At 41.9% G+C, this 26436-nt stretch overlaps 1 protein-coding gene and 1 long non-coding RNA gene across 4 annotated transcripts in view; one reads left to right on the top strand and one right to left on the bottom strand.

The window, feature by feature from the left end:
* Positions 1-468: 468 nt before the first annotated feature.
* On the top strand, positions 469-22939 carry LOC112209780 (uncharacterized). Its single transcript, XR_002944620.2, has 2 exons — positions 469-668; positions 22383-22939. It is a non-coding gene; the product is annotated as an uncharacterized LOC112209780 (long non-coding RNA).
* RALA (RAS like proto-oncogene A) overlaps positions 15015-26436 on the bottom strand; it is an 83339-nt gene continuing 71917 nt past the window's right edge. For all 3 annotated transcript variants that reach the window (XM_054655565.2, XM_054655566.2, XM_054655567.2), the window contains exons 4-5: positions 25935-26109; positions 15015-17012 (exon numbers count right to left, since the gene is read on the bottom strand). In XM_054655565.2, coding sequence (XP_054511540.1) covers positions 16890-17012; positions 25935-26109 — 298 coding nt within the window. In that variant the 3' untranslated portion in view covers positions 15015-16889. The remainder of the gene's footprint in view (positions 17013-25934; positions 26110-26436) is intronic.

Genomic DNA, 26436 nt, shown 5'->3' on the forward strand with positions numbered 1-26436 from the left:
AAATTTATTCCTAGGTATTTTATTCTTTTGAAACAATTATAAGTGGAATTGATAATACGACTTAAGAAGAAATCACTTAGGCAGATAGTAAGGGTATGGGAGTCTTTGACAAGGCTTTTCTCTTTAATGAAAAGCAGCTCAAATCATTTTCTATCAAAGAGCAGCCGGTAAAGCTGAGCTGCAGACATAGACAAGCAAGCTGGGAGCTTGCAGGGGTGAATGCTGGCAGGAACTGGGGACTAGACATGTTCAAGATGGAGGCTCCATCTTCCCTTCTCAGCCAGACACGCGTACAGTAAGGAGCAGACAAGATGGCGCAGTCCAAGGAGAATTCATCTGCATAATAAGATTAGAGTGGGGCAACCAGCCTTCCCCCGCTCTCCACCGCCCCCGCCCCCACCCCCACCCTCCGCCCCACACTATGTAAATGTCATACCTGATCAAACCAATCTGTGAGCCCTATGTAAATCAGACACCGCCTCCTCAAGCCGGACTATAAAATAAGGTACATTTGCGCCAGCCAGTCTTTTCTGCTCAGAAGACCCCTCTCCATATGTAGAAAGAGTTGTTTTTCTTTATCTTCTCTTCTGCCTATTAAACCTCTGTTCCTAAACTCCTGGTGTGTGTCTGGTCCTAAATTTCCCTGGCATGAGACGACGAACCCTAAGGTATGTAACCCAATCAACGTAGCCACTTCAGAATTATTATGTTTTAAACATCACTTTTGTTGGGTTGTTTATAGCTGGTGAATAGAAATGGAATTGACTTTTGTATATTGATCTTCTACTCTGCAATCATACTGAACTAGTTTATGAGTTCAATTAATTTTTAATGGATTCTTTAGGATTTTCTGTACACAGCATTATGTCATCTGCAAACAGAGTTATATTTCTCTCTTCCTGTGGTGTTATTTTATATATATATAGGTTTTTATCCGTGGTTCCTGGCCCATAGCCTTTTATAGTCTCTTGTTATAATGTTGGGTGTGTTAGGCCTCAGGAAACAGAATCTCTTGCCTGCCCTCCTTTCACCTGTCCCAAGGCAGGACTCTAATCTTCCCAACTTTCTGATTGTGGGTCTTATGACCCTCCTCTGAGAGGATCCTGCCTCATACCCTGGGGGAAGGAATGCTGACTTCCTGAAGCTTCCATAGAAACCCAAGATAATTGGGTTCAGGAGTTTCCAAATAGCTGAAAATGTGGAGGTTCCTGGAGGGCGGTGCCCCAGGGAGGGCATGGGATCCCTTAGCCCGTTCCCCCACACCTAGTCCTATGTACCTCTTCATCTGTATGCTTTGTAATATCCTTTATAATAAGCTGATAAATGTGTTTCCTGAGTTCTGTGAGCTGCTCCAGCAAATTAATTAAACCCAAAGAGGAGGTTGTGGGAACCCCGACCCAAACCCGGTGGTCAGAAGTTCTGAAGGCCCAGGTTTGTGGTTGATGTCTGTGGAGCAAGGGTAGTCTTGGGGACAGAGTATTCAACCAGTGGAATCTGATGCTATCTCCAGATAGTGTCAGACTTGAATTGGAGGACAACCAGCTGGTGACCCCTGCTTGATAGTAGGGAGAAACTCCTAAAATTTTGTCACAGAAGTCTTCTATATAGATGATTATTGTTGTGGTGTAAGAGTAGAGGAAAAATGCAGTTTGAGAGAGTTTTTCCTGACATAATTTGTGTCAGTGAATTGGGATTTGCTGGAAAGGCCCTGACCACAGAAACATGTGGTTTGGGAAAAGAAAGAAAAAAAAGGGTGGGCGGGGGGTGGGGCAGTGGTGAGAAACCTTTGATTCCTGGGTGGCCACGTGGTCACCCATGTATGAGGCGGCAGCTGTGTTGAGATTGTAAACCGAAAATAAAATTCTAAGCCCCGTGACGGACTGAATGGGCCTACTCCCTCTTGGCTAAGGAGATCACACCTAAAACCTGAAAAACTAGTTCAGGCCATGACAGAAATGAGGGTGCTGATGTTAGAGTAGGTAGCTAGGCAGACATGAGAAGGGCAGGAGAGGAGGTTTCCCCTGCCCAATCGCCAGCAATGTTAGGCAACCATCAGGTGAAGGTGGTTGTTAAACTGCCTAAAATAATAATTGGTAGTCTCCCAATAGATGGAAAACACCTGAAGCTGGTGATCAGCAGCTTCTCAAAAAGATCTGAGGATTTGGGCAAGCAGGCTTAATCATGCACACTAAGGGGCAAAATGGCAGAGTTTCACTGGTGTATGACCTTCTTCTAGGAACATTTGACTGGTGTGGGAAAAAAATGCCTCAGATGAGCACATTGCACAACTTCAGTAAACACACTGCTCATGTGGCCCCTCTCAAGTGCTGACAGGCCACTGTGTGTTTAGACAGCCCACCCCAAGGAAAGAATCAAGGGAGAGGAAACACAAACCCTGGAACCATGCCAGTGTATAAAACCCCTATTTGGCCAGGTGTGGTGGCTCACACCTGTAATCCCAGCACTTTGGGAGGCTGAAGTGGGTGGATCACAAGGTCAAGAGATCGAGACCATCCTGGCCAACATGGTGAAACCCCATCTGTATTAAAAATATATAAGTTAGCTGGGCCTGGTGGCATGCACCTGTAGTACCAGCTACTCGGGAGGCTGAGGCAGGAGAATTGCTTGAACCTGAGAGGCAGAGGTGGCAGTGAGCCAAGATTGCACCACTGCACTCCAGCCTGGTGACAGAGTGAGACTCCATCTCAAAAAAAAAAAAAAAAAAAAAGAAAATTCAAGGATTGGATGGGGCACTTAGATCTCTCAAGTCACCTGCTTGGCCTTCTTCCAAGTGTAATTTGCTTCCTTTTGTTCTTGCTCTAAAGCTTTTTAATAAACTCTCACTCCGGCCTAAACTTGCCTTATTCTCTCACTCTGCCTTATGCCCCTTTGCTGAATTCTTTCCTTTGAGGAAGCAAGAATCAAGTTTGCTGCAGACCCATCGGATTCTTACTGCCAATACAGACATGCCTCATTATACTCTCCTCCCTTTAGAATTCAGGCACAATTGACCAGCATTAACATTAAAACAGAGATCTTAAGACTGTCAAAACAGACAGTTTGTAGCAATAAGATACCAAAGTTCAAACCAGTGCTAATATAGCATCACATGACAGATAGCAGGACCCGAAGAAAATCCAAAATATATTTCTTTGACATATTTTGAAATGACCCTCAAAGCCTCTTTGTGTGTGGAGAAATTTTGCGTATGTAAAGAGTCTCTATTAACATAGCTAGAGCTTTCCCGTTCCAGGTGCTCCCAATCCTGAAAAGACTCACTGAAAGTCTAGCATCTTTTAAAGGTCTACATAGGAAACATTTGCCATCTATTATCTCTAAGGTCGCTACCTATGAGACTTCATCTATATAATAGGAACCTTGGTCTCCACAACCCCTTATCTTAACCTAGACACTTCTTTCTGTTGAGTCCAGGTTTTTAGGTAATAACTCTTTCAACTAATTGCCAATCAGAAAATCTTTGAATCCATCTATAACCTGAAAGCCCCCTTCCCCACTTCTCCAGCTTCAAGTTGTCCTGCCTTTCAAGACAGAATTAAGGCATGTATATGAGGTATCAGTTGATGTCTTATGTCCCCCTAAATTGTATAAAATCCAGCCATAACTCAACCACCTTGGGCGCATGTTCTCAGGACCTCTTGAGACTTTGCCTTGGGCCATGGCCACTCATATTTGGCTCAGAATATTAAAAATTTTAGAGTTTGTCTTTTTTCATCAATAAGGTAAATGTTTCCAGTGGAATTTAAAGATGTATCCAACTCCCAGGGAGTTGGGTCACTGGAGGCATAAGGAAATGCAAACTAATAAGAAAAAAATAAAATATTCAATCTCTTGGCTACTGTTATCTATAATAGCTAAAATGAAAGTAAAAGAGGCTGGGCATGATGGCTCACACCTGTAATCCCAGCCCTTTGGGAGGCCGAGGCGGGCGGATCATGAGGTCAGGAGATTGAGACCATGCTGGCTAAAAGGGTGAAACCCCGTCTCCACTAAAAAATACAAAAAAAAAAAAAAAAAATTAGCCAGGCGTAGTGGCGGGTGGCTGTGGTCCCAGCTACTCAGGAGGCTGAGGCAGGAGAATGGAGTGAACCTGGGAGGCGGAGCTTGCAGTGAGCTGAGATTGCGCCGTTGCACTCCGGCCTGGGCAACAGAGTGAGACTCTGTCTCAAAAAAAAGAAAGTAAAAGAGAGTGTGAAGTTGGGTCTTGAGGCTGGACCAAGCTCAGATGTAGGTCTGAGCTCAGGCCACTAGCCTCAATGCTACCCACAAGTGGGAACATTATGCCAGGACAACAAAAAGTACCTCTAAGAACTGTGGTTACCAAGAAGGTATTCAACGTGGGAGAAGGAGGAAACCAAGTAACGACTGAAGCCAGAGGGAATACTGTGAAGGAATTGTTTCATTTTGTGGATTGGTATCATCAGCTTCCTAAGGCATCTTTACAAAAATGGATTGAGAATAACTAATTCAGGAGCAGTATCTTTGGTTTTAAATGCTGAGAGTGGAAGAGCATGTTTGGGTTGATGCAGGACCCATAGCTCACTATTGAACAGTCACAGATGGGTATATATGATCTGGACACACAGGAGGTTATGCCTGAGGGAACAGCCAGCCTGGTGCACTGGATAAAAGCCACTGTGAGGTCTGTTTACCCTGAGAAGGGAAACTGTTTAACTTCACCTATAAAGGCCAATGGACACCCCAGATGAGGCAGCTGATTCACTTCATATGCAAGCCATGTGCAATTGACTCTATGACCTCAGGGATATTCACCCACTGAATATGTCTGCTACCCAGGTCATAGATAATTAATGTTATAATTTTTTATACAGACAGTGTCTCATCATCTTGCCCAGGTTGGTCTCAAACTCCTGGGCTCAAGCCATCCTCCCTGGCTCAAGACATCCTCCCACCACAGCCTCTCAAAGTGCTGGGATTACAGGTATGACCCACCATGCCCAGCCCTATTTTTAATTTTAATTTTGTTTCTTTTTTTTTTTTTTTGGAGACAGAGTCTCGCTTTGATGCCCAGGCTAGAGTGCAGTGGTGCGAGCTTGGCTTACTGCAACCTCCGTCTCCTGGGTTCAAGCGATTCTCCTGCCTCAGCCTCCTGAGTAGCTGGGACTACAGGTGCATGCTGCCACACCCAACTAATTTTTGGTATTTTAGTAGAGACAGGGTTTCACTGTTGTTGCCCAGGCTGGTCTCGAACTCCTGAGCTCAGGCAATCCACCCGCCTTGGCCTCCCAAATTGCTAGGATTACAGGCATGAGCCACTGCGCCTGGCCAATTTTGTTTCTTTTAAAGACAGAGTTCTCACTATGTTACCTAGGCTGGTCTCAAACTTCTGGCCTGAAGTGATCCTGCCCCCTCAGCTTCCCAAAGCATTGGGATTACAGGCATGAACCACCAAGCCTAGCCTATTCTCTCTACTCTTAGGAATGGATCCAAAATTTTCCATAATAAAAAGTTAAAATGTTAACACTGCTCAATGAAAGTTAATGGCTTAGTGACTCTGCATTTCTTTCTTCTTTCTGTCATCTTCAATGACACTTCCTATGTTGTTTTACACTGTTCACAGAGTCTGCCTCTCTTTCTCCTGAAGTGTCCTGGTGGGCAGGAACTGTGTCCTGTTCACAGTCTTATCTCTGCAACAACGCCACTCACTCCAACAAATACATGATGATGTAAAATACATGTCCTGGGGACACGATGGTGTGTAAAAGCAGATATGGTTGCCAAATCATTGAACTCAGAGTTCAGGGGAACCCTCAATCATTAATTAAATAGTTGTGCCCGTAAATGTACAATTGCTCCTAAGTGTTGCATAGGAGGATATGTAGAGTTAACAGGTGGGGACTCGATTAGTTAGGCAGCTCAGGGAGGCCTCCCTTAGAAAGTAACAATCAGCCTGAGGGATAAGAAGCTTCAGTCTGAAGGATGAGAAGGAATTAACCTTGTTTATCAGTTAGGATGCTTTTGGCTTCAAGTATTGAAAACCGTAACTTAGTTGACTCAACAATAAGGAAAATGGATCATCCCATATAAGATGCCCAGAAATAAAGAAACTTCAACATTGGACGACTCAGTAGTTCAACAATGTCATCAAGAACCCAGGTCCCTTGGGAGGCTGAGGTGGGAGGATTGCTTAAGGCAAGGAGCTTCAGACCAGCCTGGACAATGTAGCAAGACCTCATCTCTACAAATATTTTAAAAATTAGCCAGGCATGGTGGCATGTGCCTATAGTCCCAGCTAATTGAGAGGCTGAGGTGAGAGGATCACTTTACCCAGGAGTTTGAGGCAGCACTGAGCTATGATTGCATTACTGCACTCCAGCATGGTTGACAGAGCAAGATCTTGTCAATAATTAAAATAAACAAACAACAACAACAACGACAAAAACCCACGTCCCCTTCATCTTCCTCTTGCTATTGTCAGTGTTGGCTCATTTCCCCTCATATTGCAAAAATGGCTTTCACAGTTCCAGATGTTATGTGCAGAGACAAATGTGACCAACAGAAGAGGAGCCACTACTCCCTGTGCATCTACATTTAGCAGAAAATCTTCCCATGAAGTCTTGAGACAGCATCCCAAGTCTTATTGGCTAGAATCACATGATGCCTAGTCCAATCGATGGCAAGGGTAATGGAATCATCCTATTTGCTTAGACCAATCAAACATGATTTACTCCCTGGAGCTAGAATTGAGCCTTCAGCCTCTTTTCATACAGAAAAGAATGGATTCCTGAACAAAACTGGGCTGTACCAGAAAGGAAAATGGGTGGTGGAGGAATAAATTTGGGGTAGGAACCAATGTTGTTTGCTATGCTTGACAAAGAGGAATGTGAAAGAGGTTTTCCAGCAGTGGGACTAGCATGTGCAAAGGCTCTGAATTGGGAAGGGATACAAGAAATGAGTGTGGCTGAAACATGGAGTGCCAGGGGAAGGGAGCACAGCATAAGATGGGGAGAGCTTGCAAGGCCCAGTGAGTCTTGTGCATTAGTTTCCTGTTGCTGATATGACAAATTATCTCAAATTTAGTGACTTGAAACAGCACAGACTTATCTTACAGTCCTGAAGATCAGAAGCCCAAAATGGGTTTTATGGAGCTAAAATCAAGGTGTCAGCAGAGCTGCATGTGTTCCTTCTGGAGGCTCTAGTGGGGAATCTGCTTTTTGGCATTTCCCACTTCTAGAGGCTGCCTGCATTCCTGGGCTCCTGGCGTCACAACCCTCATTCTCTGCTTGCATCTTCCCATCTCCTTCTCTGACTCTCTGACTCTTACTCTCCTGCCTCCATCTTAGAAGGACCCTTAAGATTACACTGGACCCACCGAGATAATCCGGGATAGTCATCTCATCTCAAAATCCTTAACTTAATCACACCTGCAAAGTCCCTTTTGCCATATAAGATAATAACATATCCACAGGTTCTGGGAATTAGGACATGGACATCTTTGGGGGGCTATTTTGCAGCTCACCACACTATTTTTGGAGTCCTGTATTTATCTTAAAAAGACTGCTCTCACAGTCTTTTGAGTGCCTGTGGCTTTTCCAAGTGCAGGATGCAAGCTGCTGGTCTATCTACCATTCTCCGATCTGGAGGGTGGGTGGTCCCTTCTCACAGCTCCACTAGAAGGTGTCCCAGTGGGGAATCTATGTGGGGGCTCCAACCCCACATTTTCCTTTGGTACTACCCTAAATAGAAGTTCTTTCTGAGGGCTCCACCCCTGTAGCAGGCTTCTGCCTGGACACCCAGGCTTTTCCATACTGAAATCTAGGCAGAGGCTCCCAAGCCTCCTTCACTTTTGCATTCTGTGTGCCTGCAGGCTTAACACCAAGTGGAAGTCATCAAGGCTTAAGGCTTACATTCTCCCAAGTGGCAGCTCAAGCTGTACCTGGGCCCCTTTGTGCCCTGGCTGGAGCTGGAATGGCCAGGATGCAGGGAGCAATGTCCCAAGCTATGTAGGACAGCAGGGCCCTGGGTCTGGCCCATGAAACCATTCTTTCCTCCTTGGCCTCTGGGCCTATGATGGGAGGGGCTGCCACAAAGTTCTCTGAAATGCCTTTGAGGCCTTTTCCCCATTGTTTTGGTTATCAGCACTTGCCTCCCTTTTAGTTTTGCAAATTTCTCTAGCAAATGGTTGCTCCACAACCTGCTTGAATTCCTCTCCTAGAAAAGCTTTTTCTTCCTCTGCTACATGGCCAGGCTGCAAAGTTTCCAAATTTTTATGCTCTGCTTCCCTTTTAAATATAAATTCCAGCTGCTTATGCCTGTAATTCCAACACTTCGGGTGGCCGAGGCAGATGGATCTCTTGAGTCTAGGAGTTTGAGACCAGACTGGGCAACATGGCAAAACCCTGTATCTACTAAAAAAACAAAAACAAAAAACGTTAGCGGGGTGTGGTGGTGCATGTCTATATTCCCAACCAATGAGCAGGCAAAGGCAGGAGAATTGCTTGAACTCAGGAGGCAGAGGTTGTGTTATGCCCAGACCGTTAGTTCCCCAAAGAAGACCACCAGAGTCCAGAGTCAAAGCCAAGCGGCAAGGATCTTTACTACAAGTTTGAACCTGGTCCCTCCATTCCACAGCATACAAGAGGGCCCTGAACAATGCGAGTGTTTGCTTTTTATAGCCTGAAAGTTACAGGGGAACAAAGGAATTCTTTTGGTTCCTGCTCTTTCAGTAAAACTTTGAACGGCTGTCCCCTTATCGGAGACTTTCCTGGTGGTGTTTGTACTGGGCTCAGGAAGTTTGAGAGATATATGGCGATATGTGGTGGGATGGGAGGATGGGATGTGTTTGTACTGGGCTTGTTTTGAGCCCGGGGCTGAGGAATGTGCCCGGCTCCTTTCAGTTGCAGTGAGCCAAGATCATGCCATTGCACTCCAACCTGGGTGACAGAGGGAGACCCTGTCTCAAAAAAATTAATAAGGTTTATTAAAAAATGAATATAAATTCCACCTTTAAGTCATTTATTTGCTCCTGCATTTGAGCATAGGGTGTTAGAAGCAGCCAGGCCATATCTCAAATGCTTTTCTGCTTAGAAATTTATTCCACCAGATACCCTAAATCAATCATCACACTTTAGTTCAAACTTCCAAAGACCCTTAGAGCATGGACACAATGTAGCCAAGCTCTTTGCTAAGGTGTAACATGCATGACCTTTCCTCCAGTTCCCAATAAGTTTGCCATTTCCATCTAAGACCTCAGAAGCCTGGACTTCATTTTCCATATCACTATCACCATTTTGGTCACAGTCATTTAACCCATCTCTAAGAAGTTCCAAACTTTCCCTCATCTTCCTGTTTTCTGAGCCCTCCAAACTCTTCCAACCTTGGCCCGTTACCCAATTCTAAAGTTGCTCCCACATTTTCAGGTCTCCTTATAGCAATATCCCCTCCTGGTACCAATTTTCTGTATTAGTCTGTTCTTGCATTGCTATAAAGAAATACCTGAAACTAAGTAATCTATAAAGAAAAGAGGTTTAATTGGCTCATGGTTCTGCAGGCTATACAGGAAGCATGGTGCCAACATCAGCTCAGCTTCTTGGGAGGCCTCAGGAAGCTTACAATCATGGCAGAAAAGGGGGCGGACATGTCACATGGTGAAAGCAGGAGCAAGTGAGATGGAGGGGGAGGTACCACACACTTTTTAATGACCAGATTTCATGAGAACTCACCATCATGAAGACAGCACCAAGCCATGAGGGATCCACCTCCCACCATGACCCAAACACCTCCCACCAGGGCCCACCTCCAGCATTGGGGATTTCAATTCAACATGAGATTTGAGTGGGGACAGATATCCAAAATATATCACCTGCTGAGCCCTGCATACCCTGACAATCACTAGCTGTCCTTTTAAGGCTCATTTGTCATGATAACTTGTCAGAAGGTTTGTGGCTTCTCTCTTGGAAATGGTTATTGACCTTTGAATAAGGACAGTGCTTCATCTGAAGCCTCCTCCCAGCAGTGGAGCAAACTTACAAAGCAGTTGCCAATTTCCCGGAATCTAATGTTTCCTTCTGTCTTTGGCAGATATGTAGTGGGACAGGGGGATTACCTAGATATGCTACTGGCCAGCCTTTTCACCAGAGGCTGCAGCTGCTGCTCAGCATTTTCCTGTTTTCCTTTTTCTATTGTTTAAAAATTCTGTGTTGATACAAGCTCTTAATGTTAATGGGTCTCAGAATAAATACAACTGCGACATAGGCTTCACAATGTGTTTTGCTGATTTCATCATGTATTATCATTCTCATTTACTATCACTTTCCTGAGACAGTATTTTCTTTCTGGGACTGTAGGAGTGTGATGTGCTGGGGGCAGGATAAGAGAGACACAAGATGTGATGTGATATGCAGGTGTCTGTGCACCTTCACCTCCGTGCTCCACTTATGCTATTGGCCCTCTCAAGAAGATTTGCCTTTGGTGATGCAAGCTGACCCCCAAAATAGAGAATCAAGGTGAAGGCAGGCCGCTTTAGTTTAGTGGTTTGAATCAGTGAACCACCTCATAATTCCCAAAATGCAGCCTCGCTCACATCCAATGCAATGGGGCCTGAAAATAAAACCCCACAAACTCTTGGAGCTGGTATCTCAGGTTGCTCTAAAAAATTCTTCAAGAATGAAATTCTTCGTCAGTGCTTAACCATGTGCTCTCTATATATCTAGGGTCAAAACGTTGAATGATTCAATCTCTCCAGTCTCTCAGTCAATGAGTAAAAGTGTATTGAAGGCCTCTTCTAAGTCAGAACTTTCGTATCAGGGGCCAAAGAGAATATTCATCCCCACATTAATGGTCTCTTGAGTTTGCCTCTCCCCCGGTGCTCCAGGCCTTCAGTGAAGCTGAGAGAGGAGCCTTCTCTGTAACTAGTCAGGTATCTCTGACCTGTCCTTCCTTCTAGGGTCCTTATGCTCCATATCCCCATCTTCCTGGCAGGAACTCCAGATATTGATGAAAGATACTAGAGTGGGATAGAAAGAACACGAGAGACTCAGCCAGCAGTGCAAGATTAAGTCTTTCTAGCTGTGACCTTGCACAGGCCACCTGGTCTCTGCAGACTTCACTTCTTTGTTCCCATGACTTGCCATCTGAGGGTACTTTCCGTGCTAAGACTCAGTGAATACAAAGGTGTGGCAACCTGAATCTCTGGTTCCTTAAACTAGAGTCTCCCAGTTTCTTCTTTCCAACATAAAACATGGACTTCAGGGGTATTGTCAATGGTTTAATTGGTGCCAAGCAGAATGTCACACAGAAACTGCTTTTACAGAGAATAGGGGGCCAGCCACAGAGAACTTTTCTCTGCATTTAAAATATATATACCCTGTACTAAAAATAGCTTATTTTTTTGTAAAATCCTCACAATAACCCTAGGAATTAGGCACTGACTAGGAGTTTCACAGTGAAGAACCTGGGGTTCAAGGAAGTTCCTCAAGGCAAATGAGAAAGGATGGAGGCCAAATTTGAATTTCAGTTCATCACACTCTGAGAACCCTCAGACTATTGTGCTGTCTCCATTTAAAGCACCCTCAGCCCCCACCCAGAACTTGGAAAGGTAAATAGGAAGAGCTTGAAATTAGCAGACTGATGACTCGGCTGGATGTGGTGGCTTACGCCTCTAGTCTCAGCTACTCAGGAGGCTGAAGTAGGAGGATCACTAGAGTCCAGGAGGTCGAGGCTGCAGTGAGCTATGATCATGCCACTGTACTCCAGCCTGGGCAACAGAATGAGACCCTGTCTCTAAAAAAGAAGACAAAGATGACAGATGCTTTTTTTTTTTTTTTTTCGATGGGGGTCTCACTTTGTTGCCCAGGCTAGTCTCAAACTCCTGGGCTCAAGTGATCCTCCCATCTCACCCTCCATAGGCATGAACCACCATGACTTTTTCTTTTTCCTTTTTAAATTGAAGCTCTGCATTCTAATTTTGCTTCTTATGTTACTTCGGTGATCCTGTGCAAATTATCTTTCTTCCGATCTATAAACTGAGGGAATGGCTCCTAAGGTGCCTTTTAGGCCAACTTCTAGGATTCTAGGAAAACCATCTAAATATCTACCCATTGAATCCATTGAATCTGGCATTCTTTTTTATTGTTGTTGTTGTTGTTGTTTGAGATAGAGTCTTACTCTGTCACCCAGGCTGGAGTGCAGTGGTGCAATCTCTGCTCACAGCCAACCTCCACCTCCCAGGTTCAAGCAATTCTCTTGCCTCAGGCTCCCAAGTAGCTGGGATTACAGGTGTGCACCACCGCGCCCGACTAATTTTTGTAATTTTAGTAGAAACAGGGTTTCACCATGGTGGCTAGGCTGGTCTCAAACTCCTGACTTTCGGTGATCCACTCGCTTTGGCCTCCCAAAGTGCTGGGATTACAGGTGGGAGCCACCGCGCCCAGCCGAATCTGGCATTCTTTACAAAGACCAGTCCATAAACAAATAAAAGAGCTGGCATGTGATGATGCAGCTCTCAGGGCTTTAACCTGAAATCCACTTCACTTCCTTCATAGACCAGTTACCTGTCAGCAGAGGCTCAGAAGTTAGCTCTAATACCTGCTTCCAATTCAACAAGCCCCAAAATTGTCTTTAGGAGTATTTTCTAAGTACTATATGCTTGCAAGCACCTAAATGCTTTTCTGTTTATTTTCCTTGGGGCTTTTGATGAAAGCAATCTTTTATCAGATATCTGACAGTTTTTCTATCAGATTAGCCTTGCAAGTTTTCATGTGTCTCATATCCTCTCTTAAACAGATGTTAACTGTTCCTCCACCCTGTCCCCAGCCCCATCAATGGTGCCTGGGTCCTGATTGAGAATAGATGACCAAACCTCACTTCCTGCCCATTTGCCGTGCACCCACAAGGTATTGTCTACAGTAGCTGCATGCAGAACTGCTACAGTAGAGGACTGAAATGATTTTGCAGTTAAAAAAATATGGGAGGAAAGCTCTGGGCTGCCAAAGGAATGCTGCCTCGTTACTGATGTTATGGAAAAAGCAGAGTCAGTCCTGGCTCCACAGCTGAGCTCTGCACAAGGTTTTGCCTCTTGGCTCTTGATCCTCTTAGCAACCAGGCTGCAAGCACAAGAAGCCTCTTTCCCATTCACATCTGAGCTCTGCACAAGGTTTTGCCTCTTGGCTCTTGATCCTCTTAGCAACCAGGCTGCAAGCACAAGAAGCCTCTTTCCCATTCACACAGCAACATCTGCAAGCTTTGTCATTCAAGAGGCTGCAGCCCTGGGGAAATCTCGGGTGTTTCCCACTTTAGTATAGGAAATAACTAACTGTAATCTGAGCTCCATTCTGTTGCTTCTCCACTGTGCAGTGATTAATAAGAGCACGGACTCAGAGCCAGACTACTTTGCTTCCAATCTCAGTTAATAATGACCAGTTCTGTGGCCTTGGGGAAGTTATTCAAATTCTCTATGCCTCAGTTCCAACATCTGCAAAGTAAGGATTAATGGCACTATCTACCTCATTGGGTTAAGTATTAAATTTAGATATATAAAAATACAGTATCTTGCATGTCAGATGTACTGTTTGCTAATATTATATGGATTGACGATCATTAAGAAATAGGGGGCCTAGTTCGGCATGAGGAGAATGAGACAACCTCTAATCTTTTTGAAACTTCACTTCCTCTCCTTATACATGGGGTACTTTCTTCAGTATGAATCTCTGCAATTGTCCCTTACGCCTGTTTGTCCTTCACCTGCGTATTCCCAGCCGAACCCAGAGCAGGCAGTCCATCAAAATCTATTGAATACTAAAGGCACAAAGACCTCTACTGACCTGCCATTCTTGACTTCAGACACCAAAGGAGGCTTTTTTTTTTTTTTTTTTTTAAATACAGATAGGGTCTCACTTTGTCCCCAGTGGCTGAAGTGGCTTGTTCATAGCTCAATGCTGCCTCGAAATCCTGGGCTCAGTGGATCCTCCTGCCTCAGCCTCCCTGGTAGCTGGGATTACAGGCGCGCGTCACTGTGCCTGGCTAATTTTTTGATTTTTTTGTAGACATGAGTTCTCACCATGTTGCCCAGGCTAGTCTTCACTCTTGGGCTCAAGCAATCTGCCCACTATGGCCTCCCAAAGTGCTGGGATTACAGACTTCGCCTAAAGGAGACTTCTGACACTGGATTACTCAGAAACCTCTACAGAAATTTTAGTAAATGCTTTGATAGCTTAAGGTAGTAACATAAAGTTGCCAAATTTTTACGTTCTTCTCACAAAATTTTGGGACATGACTTTCTAACTCCTTCAGGTGAGCAAGACCATGCCCAGCTAATTTTTTAATTTTTTTGTAAATGGGGCTATGTTGTCCAGGCTGGTCTCGAACTCTTGGGCTCAAGCAAACCTCCTGCCTTGGCCTCTCAAAACGCTGGGATTATGAGGCATAGTATTTAACATCATATTCCATATTGGTGTTAAGGATCTGTACACACAATGAGATTTAAAATTATGCCAATTATTACTTAAATGTGCTCATTCTAGCACTGCTTATGAGTTACGAAATTAAAATGAACCAGATTTTGAAAGGTTGTGCTCAATATTGGGCCGGATTGTTTCTAACTTGCAGGCTATTCAATAGTTAATAGGCCACGCTTCCCTCCAGACATCAAACGTTGGCCTGAAGCTTGGTGAAATGGTACAGGGTGTCATTCTTCCCACAATTTGGAAATTGTCTCTGGGGGTCATTCTGATTAGAAAATGAATATAAAGCTGTCACCTATTCATTCTAGAGTTTGGAGCATTCTAAAAGTAATGTACACATTTGTCATTTCATGACGGCACAGAACATCTTCAATGTAGTTGTACACGAGTCCTTCCATTTCTGAGCCTTGATTAAATCTGAGCAATGCTGACACTGTTATTTAGGAAATCTGGCATTACACAAAAGAAGTCTCCAAACTGAGAGCTCAAAAGATTTAGTTGTTTGGTAAAGATGCCTCATTTGATACATTTGAATGTTACATGTTACATTGTAAACATCAAGTAACACCACAAACATTTTAAAAAAGGAAGTTTATTGGTCTTTAAATGGCTCAAATTGCAAATAAACAAATCGGGTAGTGGCATCAGCCTAAGACACGTGATGCATCTTTGTCAGTTGGCTTCATAGCACCTCAGTACCCAGGAGAGGAAAGGTCTCAAAGCAAAGTCACAATGTTAGTGGTTAGGACCCCTGGTTAAATAAGACTGTAATGAGTACACATGGAGATTGCTGGGCCCGCTGGCCAGTGTTACATTGGTAACTTGAATTCCGCACATGGCATAGCCTATGAGAAATACGAAATGAAAGATGTACATCTCAAACCCTTTAAGGACAAATATTTAACATGAGAAGATGGATGTAAATATCTAAAGAGTGAGTTCCTAAAAAGCCTATTTTTAACTTTACATACACACCTGTTACCTGGAATGCCTGAACACATCTTTGACCTGTTCAAATTAGGACTGAGAAAAAAGAAAAAAATACTTTGTTGAATCAACTGTCCTAGCCCCACTGCAAAGAGGAAAAAAAAAAATCTGACAGTGGCATATTTCCCACTGAAATTATGTCCCCAAGTAGCATGCTAGAATTCTTCCAGCAGGTACAGCACACAATGGTGACACAGCCTAATGTGTGGTCAGTGTGTGCCACACGTTTTCTGCACTATACCCAGGTTTGATGGCTTGATGTTAACTTCTGAAAATGTAGCTACAGTGTTCTTCATTATAAACATAAACAGAAAAGAATTACTCCTAATAATTCCTGTATCAAACTGTAACTTTATGAATATAAATTTAGAAATGAACAGATGGCAAGCATGAATATTTTCCCCAAGTGTTCTAGTGCAAAATGCATTAGCACTACTGACATTTTCTTCCTATGCCCTGCTCCCAGATTAAAAACTTAACACTTACAGGCTCACCACTAGCAGAAAGGGATTTCCAGGGACCAGAATCTCAGAGAAAAGGAGGGTTCATTCAAACATAACTGGTGCTGAATCCTTGCAGTTGAAAATTATCTTGCAAGTATATATGCTGGCCCTTCATTTAAAATGAACTTGCAGTTTATTAAAAGCGATCAAAGAGCTCTGGAATCTTATTTTCAAGAACCAGAGTATGGCACACATTTTAAATTTGGACAGACTTCTAGCGGACAGTTACTTCTCAAGAATTTTCTATACAAAAGCTGTGCCAGGCATATATTTTCTCACCAGGACACATGGGGCAGCGGACCCCTGGTGTCAGTAAGAACACACCCAGAATGATATAACCGGATATTTTTCAGTTTCTAAATTAAGGCATATTCAAAAAATTCCATGTACAAGTTTACACCACTTTTCTAAGTTACTCACCAGGTAATTAAAGCAGATTCACAGATGAATTACTCTCAGTTTAACTATATGCAACAACCATGCCAATAACTTTTCTTCTAAATTTTGCATAATAATGGTTAAAAAAGTGGTAGTTTAACTATCATGTTCACAATTGTCATTTTTCAAGGCAGTAGAAGACCAAGACATTTTAAAATGATATAAAATTTAAGCTTTATAATAAACACCAGAGGAAGTCACCTTTCCTCCCACTCCCCACCCCCATTTCACCTCTTCAATTTCAAGAAAGACTGCCCAAGAAACACAAGCTTACACGCTACATTCAGGACCATGATAAATGTAGGCAATTATGAAATAAGTTGAACTTTGCTTCTTGGTGAAGCCACATTAATTTCTTTTTAAAGTAAATTTGACTTTCATTGCAGTTCCAATTCATGCTTTTAGTGATATACAACAATTTCCAAAATGTTAAAGTAATTTCAGTCAATTAAGCCTTCAATGGCAATGCTTATAAATTATATTTATTAGTATGGTCAAGATAAGAAAGGAGTTTGGGCTTTGATTATAAAATGCAGCATCTTTCTCTGATTCTCTTGGCTAAACTTTTCCTCTTCTTTTTTCCATTCTTTTCTTTGCTGTCTTCCATCTTTCTCGCTCGAATTTCTCTCATTAAATCAAAAAATACCTAGAAAGAAAAAAATAGGATAAATAAAGCAAACAGATACATGAACTTGGTACTTCTCCAAATCACAGCAGTAAACTTTGGGGGTAACAGAAGTATAAATATTTAAGAGCTCTTGTTTGGGAGTACAGAGCGGAAAGCATAAAACTAAAGCCTGATTTTCCTAGTATCTTGAAAAAAGGAGGAAACTAGGAAGTTTTCTGAATTACACTTTATGGTAAAAATGTTCATATGTAATAAAACCTGATCTTTCTGTTCCAGTTTTCGAGACAAAAGTCTAAAAAGTTCTATAAGGTGACGACAGACCCAAAGATAGAACTCAATGGATTATATTTAAGTACTTTATAATCAATAAATGTATTTTATTAATTTATATTTAATAATATATGCTTAAATTTATATTTAATAATTTGATTATATTTCATAACTTGGTTTCCTCAGTTCCATTTTTAGAAATGAAGCTGAGGAAGATGGGTGTATGCTTTATCATCTTGATACCAGACACTATGAAACAACTGTCTGTTACTCTGTATTTGAGAATTTATCAGTTTTTGTCTGATGTCTAGGAACCGGTAAATAATGAGATATTAGCATAGTAACTAAGAAAATTACGAGTATAACAATTCAAAGTTAAATTTCAATAAGAAATTCCTCTGTTCTGTAACATAGAAGGGTCTGGAAGGCTACACACTCACACTCCTACTCCACATAAACGGCTGAGAGTATATGATAAAAGGAGGAATAACTTTTATGATCACTTTTGAATTCTGGATTTAAAAAATGTTTTTACTTATAGAATTAAAAAACTCAGTAAGACTAAAGCAAGAAATATGAAAGCGACAATGAGTGCTGTGAGTAAAGAAGCGTGTGTATGTCATGACTGATGTGGCCTTTCCTAACGCGTCTGAAAAAAGCAAGGCACAGAATAGCAGATGGAGCGCTACCTGTGTGTGTGTGTAGGGCAGGAGTATACATGGATTTGTTCGCCCTTGCACAAAGAACAATGAAATAATAAACCAAACCCTAATAATCAATTTCATTTTGAAGAAGGGAGGAGGGTACAAGGAAGAGTGAGGCATCTCTGAGTGTATCTTGCTATAGAATTTCTACTTTAGAGACATAGGTGTTTTACGTATTCAAAAATAAAATTAGGCCAGGCATGGTGACTCACACCTGTAATCTCAGCACTCTGGGAGGCCGAGGCGGGCAGATCACCTGAGGTCAGGAGTTCTAGACTACCCTGGCCAACATGGTGAAACCTCGTCTCTACAAAAAATACAAAAATTAGCTGGGTGTGGTGGCGGGCACTTGTAATCCCAGCTACTGGGAAGGCTGAGGCACAAGAATTGCTTGAACCCAGGAGGTGGAGGTTGCACTGAGCCGAGATTGTGCCACTGCACTCCAGCCTGGGCGACAGAGCAAGACTCAGTCTCAAAAAAAATAAAAAATAAAATAAACAAATAAATAAATAAAACAAAATAGCAAATCCTAAAAATTGAAAATCAAATTAAAATAAATTAAGACTGGCCGGGCGTGGTGGTTCATGCCTGTAGTCCCAGTACTTTGGGAGGCTGAGGTGGGCGGATCACCTGAGGTCAGGAGTTCAAGACCAGCCTGGCCAACATAGAGAAATCCCATCTCTACTAAAAATACAAAAATTAGCCAGGTGTGGTGGCGTATGCCTGTAATCCCAGCTACTCGAGAGGCTGAGGCAGATCACTTGAATTCAGGAGGCGGAGGTTGCGGTGAGCTGAGATCGTGCCACTGAACTCCAGCCTGGGCAACAGAGTGAGACTCCATTTCAAAAAACAAACAAACAAACAAGACACAAACAAGTAAGACTGACTAGAGGAATTATTTCAAAGGTCTATAAGACAGCATAGAAAGTATCTATTTTAGAATAGATGCTAAGGATAAAAATAGGAACAAAACAAAGACAAATCTTAAACTTCTTTTTTTTTTTTTTTTTTGAGAGAGTCTCTGTTGCCCAGGCTGGAGTGGGATGGCGTGATCTCAGCTCACTGCAACCTCTGCCTCCCGGGTTCAAGAGATTCTCCTGCCTCAGCCTCCCAAGTAGCTGGGATTACAGACAGGCACCACCATGTCTGGCTAATTTTTGTATTTTTAGTAGAGACGGGGTTTTGCCATGTTGGCCAGGCTGGTCTCGAACTCCTGACCTCAGGTGATCTACCTGTCTCAGCCTCCAAATGTGCTGGAATTACAGATGTGAGCCACAACACCCAGCCAAACTTCATTTTGTAGTTTGTTTGTGACAGCAATGTTGCTCTTTTGGAACTATTTTATTAATGCAAGGGAGGAATTATGTTAATGTAATTTAGGAACCAAGATCTTCAGTGTAAGAGAAAAGATACAAGTACAAAATCAAAGATGTAAACATTTGTAATGTTAAATTTGAATTGGAAATAACAACATGATCACATTTTTTCTTTTAATAATACCTATTTCCTAGAACTATTCACTGAAAAATGACAACACAATAGCAACAAGCAAATTATGTAACTATGCTGTGGCTGCTAAATATCATTCCTCCTAAACAGAACCTGAGTTCCTTAGATGAATGGCTGATTCCTGATCTGCAGCAAGAAGCATAAAATTTAAGTCAGAAAGCAACGAAACTATCAAAGATGAATGGGCTGAGTCAAACGGACATAGGACCAACATGAAGGAGCATAAACGGTTAAAGGGAAAAAAGTATAAAACACACACCCACACACAAAGTATGCAACAGAACAGAACACAATGATGACATAAAAGCCATGAGTTTTTGCCCCTAGTGGTTGTGATTCTATTTCCTCAGAGACTAGGAATTTCAGAAGACCTCTGTTTCAAGTCTCTGGCTAACTAGCTAGGACAGGAGGTCTCGATTCTGACTAAATGTAATTATTGGAATACTCCCAATATTGCTTTCTAATGCAGATAAATCACTATGAAAAGGAAACTAGACGAAGGTTTAATTTCTGATTTTATTTTCAATTGAATTTTGTCTGTTTAATTGATACATATTCACAGAGTACACAGTGATGTTTTGATACATATAACGTACAGTGACTAAGACCAGGGTAATTAGCACATCCATCATCTCAATCATTTATTATTTGTGTTGGGAACATTCAATATCCTCCTTTCAGGTATTTGAAACTATACATTATTGTTAAGTATAGTCATCTACAATAGTATAGTACACCAGAGCTCATTCCTCATATCTAGCTGTAATTCTGTATAATTTAACAAATCTCTACCTATCCCTCCCATTCCAGCCTCTAGTATTCTCTGTTCTATTTTTTACTTCTATGAGATCAACTTTTTCTAAGCTTTTACATATGAATGAGAACATGCAGTGTTTAACTGCCTGTTCCTGGCTTATTTCACTTAATTGTCTCCAGTTCTATCCATATTGCCATGAATGACAGGATTTCATCCTTTTCAATGATTGAATAGTACTCTATAGTGTATATCTATCACATTTTCTTTATCCATTCATCTGTTGTTGGCACTTGGGTTGGTTCTGTATCTTGGCTATTGTGAACAGTGCTGTAACAAACAAATGTCATTAATAGGAAAATGGCTGAATTGTGGAAAAGTCTAACCATGGAATACTTTGTGGTTTTAAAAAGAATGTGGATACATCTATATGCAGTGACATGGAAGAGCTGTAGGATTTGTCATAAAATTTAAAAAGCGCACCACAGAAATATGCTCTATATATACAGATACAAAATATATTACGTGTGTGTATATATATACACAAATCCTATTAATACAGGAAGAAAAAACAAGCAAACGCAAACTTTCCCTTAGAGATATGTATGCCTGCTTTTAACGTCTGGAAAGACACACCCGTGTTGGCACTGGTTACTGAAAGGGAGGGGAAAGGAGTGAACTATGGGAGAAAAATGACTCATTTTTCCTCCTTATGTTTCTATATTATAAATTTTTCTTTATATAAGCATGTATCCATGTATTACTTATACAATGAAAAAACCCAAATATGATATTTTCCAAAAAATACAGTGTAGTTCTACCAAAATTCTTCCCTCAACATAAAACTGATTCTCTTGACATAATAAATCACACTGCCCCTTTGGACATCTGTTAATATTTGCTCAACTTCTCTCTATTCTGCCAAAATGTTCCTTAAAATCAAGAGCAACCTTGGAGTCGTGAATTAAGACCCAGAGCATTTAGCTAGAAGGATACTAACAAGGTCACTGAATGAATCCAATGAGTACACAAGTAGGATTGCCCAGATGTTCCTCTAGCCTCAGAGTGATCCCTCTGTGACAAGCATGGCTTCCTGAGACATGCCATGCCCCAGCTCTGGTGGCTATGACACTTTTTCATGACTAGATTTAAAATCTGCATCTTTGAAACTTCCACCTAATGGTCTATTTGGACTCCAGATAAGGATAACGCATGAGCCAATGATCTTATGGAGAGCTAGCATTTGTTCTGTGACAAAGCATGACACTTCACAATTTAATAAAAGGAAATAACACTTGCTATTCCTGAAAATTTGTGATCAGGCTTCTAGTAGTGGATGACATAAGAAATGGGAGATACACTAGCTATTCCAACCATTGTTTTGTTTTGTTTTTGAGATAGGGTCTCACTCCATTACCCAGGCTGGAGGGTAGTGGTTATGATCTCGGCTCACTGCAGCCTCCACCTCCCAGGCTCAAGCAATCCTCCTGTCTCAGCCTCCCAAGTAACTGTGACTACAGACATTCGCCATCACACCTGGCTAGTTTTTGTATTTTTTGTAGAGACAGGCTTTTGCCATGTTGCCCAGGCTGGTCTCAAACTCCTGGGCTCAAGTAATCCGCCTGCCTTGGCCTACCAGAGTGCAGGGATTATAGGTGCGGTGGCACCTGGCCCCAACCATTGTTTTGAGTAAAATATTGAAGAAAGAATGTGAGCATGTGAGCGCCAGAGTTGGCCAGACCCAGAAGCTGCAGATGCCACCACGAACCCCGTGACCTTGAGCCAGTTATGTAATCTCCCCACACCGCAGCTTCCTTGTCTAAAAAGTGAGCATCAGAAGAGTATCTACGCCTCACACAATTAAGGATTAAATGGTTGGTACTTACCACAGTGCCTGGCTCTTATAAACACAAACAAATATTAGCTTTTCTGATTATTAGATTATTTCCTCAGGAAAACAACCACGAACACAAGTATAACCTAATTCTGGAAATTGAATAGTTGCTGCAAATGACTTTTATGTAGCCACTGAGGTACTTTATCTGGTAGCCACTCCGCAGGACGTAGCAGTACATGAAATTATAGTCTTCAGTATGGATTTGCACCTCACTTTACAAGCAGCCTCGTTTAATGTAATTCTGTTTTGGACAGGTGACCACCGACTGCAGACTGTATTAACTGAAACTGGCCACAGCAATGTTTCCTATGTGCTTTTCCAGAATCCTGCCACTTTTCATCAAGAGCTGAAGTCTATTCCCCTTCCTTCTCAACCTAGGTGAGACTTTGTGACTATCTCCAACCTGTAGAATGAGGTAGAAATAATGCTGCATAACTTCAGAGACTATGTCATAAAAGGCCGTATGGTTTCTGCCTGGTTCTTTTTCTCTTGTGACACTTGCCCTTGGAGACTCTGCCCACTGTGCTGTGAGGAAGCCTAAACTAGCACACATGGAAAAGGCCACATGGAGGAGCCCACCTGGAGAGGAACTGAGGCATCCTTGGATAATGGCCAGCATCATCTGGCTGAGCCAGACATGTGCGAACAAGCCTTCAGAACCTAAGTTTAGGTATTTCCAGTGCCTAGACTTGAAGCTTTCAGCTGAGGCAGCAGACACTGTAGAGCAGAGCCAAGCCATTTCCACTGTGCCCTGTTCAAATTCTTGGCCACAGAATGTATAAGCAGAATAAATGACTGTTTTACCCATAAAGGTTCTGGGGTGTACTTTGTTATACAGCCATAGTAACTAAAACGGCCTTATACCTTTATTTTATTTTTTATTTTTTGAAAAAGTAACACAGTCGTACCTCAGTATCTATGGGGGATTGGTTCCAGAATGCCCGTGGATCCCAAAATCTCTACCTACTCAAGTCCCGCAGCTGGCCCTGCAGAACACATGGATGCAAAAAGCCAGCCCTCCGCATATGCAGGTTTCACATCCTGCTGTATTCTGTCTGCATTTGGTTGTGGATGCAGAGCCCACCGACATGGAGGCAGACTGCATCTGTGAAAAAAAAATCTGCACAGCTCAAATCTGTGTTGTTTGAGGGCCAAGTGTCCATGAATATGGCAAAAAGTTCACAAGGGTATTTACAGTGAAAAAAGCATAAACTGTGGCTTAATTCTCTGGAGGCAACCACAGGTACCAGAGTCTTATATATCCTTATGATGTGTACATAGATAATGTGTATGTATGTGTGTTTAAAACACATGGCAGCAAGCTACAGACACCACTCTGTACTTTGTTTCACTTACTTTATAATTGAAGATCATCTGATATCAGCACATTTAGTTCTATCCTCATTTCTTTTTAATGGTTGGGCAAAACTCCATTATTTAAACCAGTCCATTACTGAACACTTGGATATTTCCAGTCTTTTGCTTCTAAAAATAATGCTTCACTGACTACCACTGAACATACATGTATACGTGAGTGCATAATTTGTTCTGTATAATAACATTTTTAGCACTTAAATTGCTGGGTCATAATTCTGATGGGTATCACAAAACTGCCCTTCCACCAACATATGAGAGGTTCCTGTTTTTCTATACTCTTGCTAACAGTATATTCTATTCTCAACCTCTTTGCTTTTTTTCTCCCAAAGTGACAGGTAAAAAAAGGACATTCCACTATATTTTAAAGTTGTACTTCCCTTTTTATAAGTGAGACCGAGCCTCTCTTCCAGTTTAAAGGCCATTTGTGTTTCCTTTCTACGACATGCCAGTTGCTGTTTTTGGGCCATTTTCCCTAGGCTTTTGTCCTGTAAGAGCTGTGCTAATACAGACACCATACTTCCCAGGGCCTCTGATGCCAACAGATGATCACCACAAGGACTGTTACAATATAGCTTTCTATCTTGGACTGCCAGTGTCTGCATCTCTTCCCCACTCCCCTTAGGTTCAAATAGTTTTTATAGTGTGTTCTACAACCTACTCGAAACATCGATTAGAAAAGTATATATATGCTATGAGAATGTTCAACGTTGCCTTTTAAAACCTCAAACACCCTCAATCTTAACATATATTTTCATTAGTACTTTAAAAATATTTGCCATACAAATTGTCTCTTCAAATCTATAATTTTCTAATGACTTAGAAATGGCAGGCACAGGCTGGGCATTTTACATATGTGATTTCATTTCATCTTTACAATAATCCTGTGAAGCAGGTATTCTTGTTCCCATTTCCAAATGGAAGCTAACTGAAATACCCAAGCCCTAGTTACTGTGTTCAGAAACCATGGTTCCCAGGAAACTATGATAGGGCATGCTATGGACTGAATGCTTGTGTCACCCCAAAATTCATATACTGAAACCCGAATTCCTTATGTGATGGCAATAAGAGATGGGGCCTTTGGGTCGTAATTACGTCACTAGGGTAGGGTTGTCATAATGGAATTAGTATCCTAAGAAGAATCAGGAGAGCTATCTCTCTCTCTCTGTCATGTGAGGACACAGCAGGAAGGTACAAGGAAATCCAGCAAATCAGGAAGAAAGCCCTCTCCAGAATCATATTGTCTAAGACCTTGATCTTGGACTCGCCAGCCTCCAGAACTGTGAGAAATAACTTTGTTATTTAAGCAAAACACACATACACACACACACACACACACACACTTGCCCTAGTCCTAACCTTAGAAAAAATTAGTATCCTGAATAGAATCCTGTAGTACTCACTTTGTACAGATATCTTAGACCTAAAGGAATCTGACAATGTCTTAAAAAGTTAAGAAGCTTAAGACAGCAATGACACTGTCTTAAGACCTACAGCAAAATAACAGAACAAATCTCAAACTTTTTTTTTAACCTAGTACTTTCTGGATCAGGGTTATAAATCTACAAGCACATGCAGCACTTGCTAGAAGCGTAAATTCTCAGGCCCCATTCCAGACCAAATGAATCCAAATCTCTAGGGGTAAGACCCAAGAATGTGTGTTTATCAAGATTTACAGGCAGTTCTTTTGCCTATTGGAGCTTGAGAGGCACACTATAGAGCCTAGATACTTGCAGGCTGAAGAAAGACCCCACTTGGAGGCCTTTAAGATTCTGTGCTACCTCAGCCCAGTGAGCAGTCTTTCTAGATACTGGAGCTGGTCTAGGGCAGTGGGATGAAATGTACTTGCGGGTGTTCCACATCTGGTCTTCAGGAAGGGCCACTCTGAACAAAGCGAGAAGACAAGAAAGGAGGGCAGAGTGTTTACTTTCCTTTCTTTCTCTTTCAGGAGAAAACAAAGGTTGAGGGTGGGGAGTGGAGAGTGGCAGGAGATATTTTAAAACACTCTTATCTGGGGGCTTCTTCATCTTGGGAGGTACCCTTATTTTTAAGAACTTAAGTGGGGTTGGGTAGATGTCAGGTCAGAGGTAAGAACGGTTTAGTGCTGGAATCTTGGGACTCACACGATTCCTTCTAAATTATCCAAAGACTCAATAGGATAAGGGGGGGAAAAAGTCAGGAATGCCATCAGTGCTTTAAAAAAAAAAAAAGTACATTTAGCTGTAGTGTCTCATGTTTTAATGTCTCTTGGGAAGCTAAGGACAAGGTGAACTAAAATTCCTAACATGTATCTGAGTATTCAGGGATGATAAAAATCAACAAGGATTAAATCTCTATTTGAAAGTTTCATAGACTCTCCAGACAAAATGGAGCCAAGTTAAAGCAAACCAACCTATTTTAACATGATGCAGTAGTAAAGAATCACGTGTTACCTTGTCAACATTAGCTCGTGTTTTAGCAGATGTTTCCACGTAGTTAACATTCCACTGCTCAGCTCTGTTTTTTGCCTCTTCTACAGAAACCTGTCTTTTATCTTCTAAATCTGATTTGTTACCAACCAGTAGAAATGGAACATTCTCATCTTCTTTTACTCTTAAAATCTGCTCCCTGGATAAGAGAAAATGAAAAAGAAATATTAACATTATAAGGATAGCACAGAAAGTTCTTGTTTGCCCCATACCTAGTTTTCCCTATTGTTAACATCTACTACTGTGGTACACAAATCACAATTAATGAACCAATATCGATACAGTATTAGCAACTAAGGTCCAAACTTTATTCAGATGTGCTTGCTTTTTGCCTGACATCCTTTTTCTGTTCCAGGATCCCATCCAGGTTGCCACATGACATTTAGTTTCGTCATGTCTCTTTAGCCTTGAGTTGGCCATGGTAATTCTCAGACTTTCCTTGTTTTTGATGACCTTAATAGTTTTG

The sequence above is a fragment of the Pan troglodytes genome, chromosome 6 (genome assembly GCF_028858775.2).
Source record: "Pan troglodytes isolate AG18354 chromosome 6, NHGRI_mPanTro3-v2.0_pri, whole genome shotgun sequence".
NCBI lineage: Eukaryota > Metazoa > Chordata > Mammalia > Primates > Hominidae > Pan > Pan troglodytes.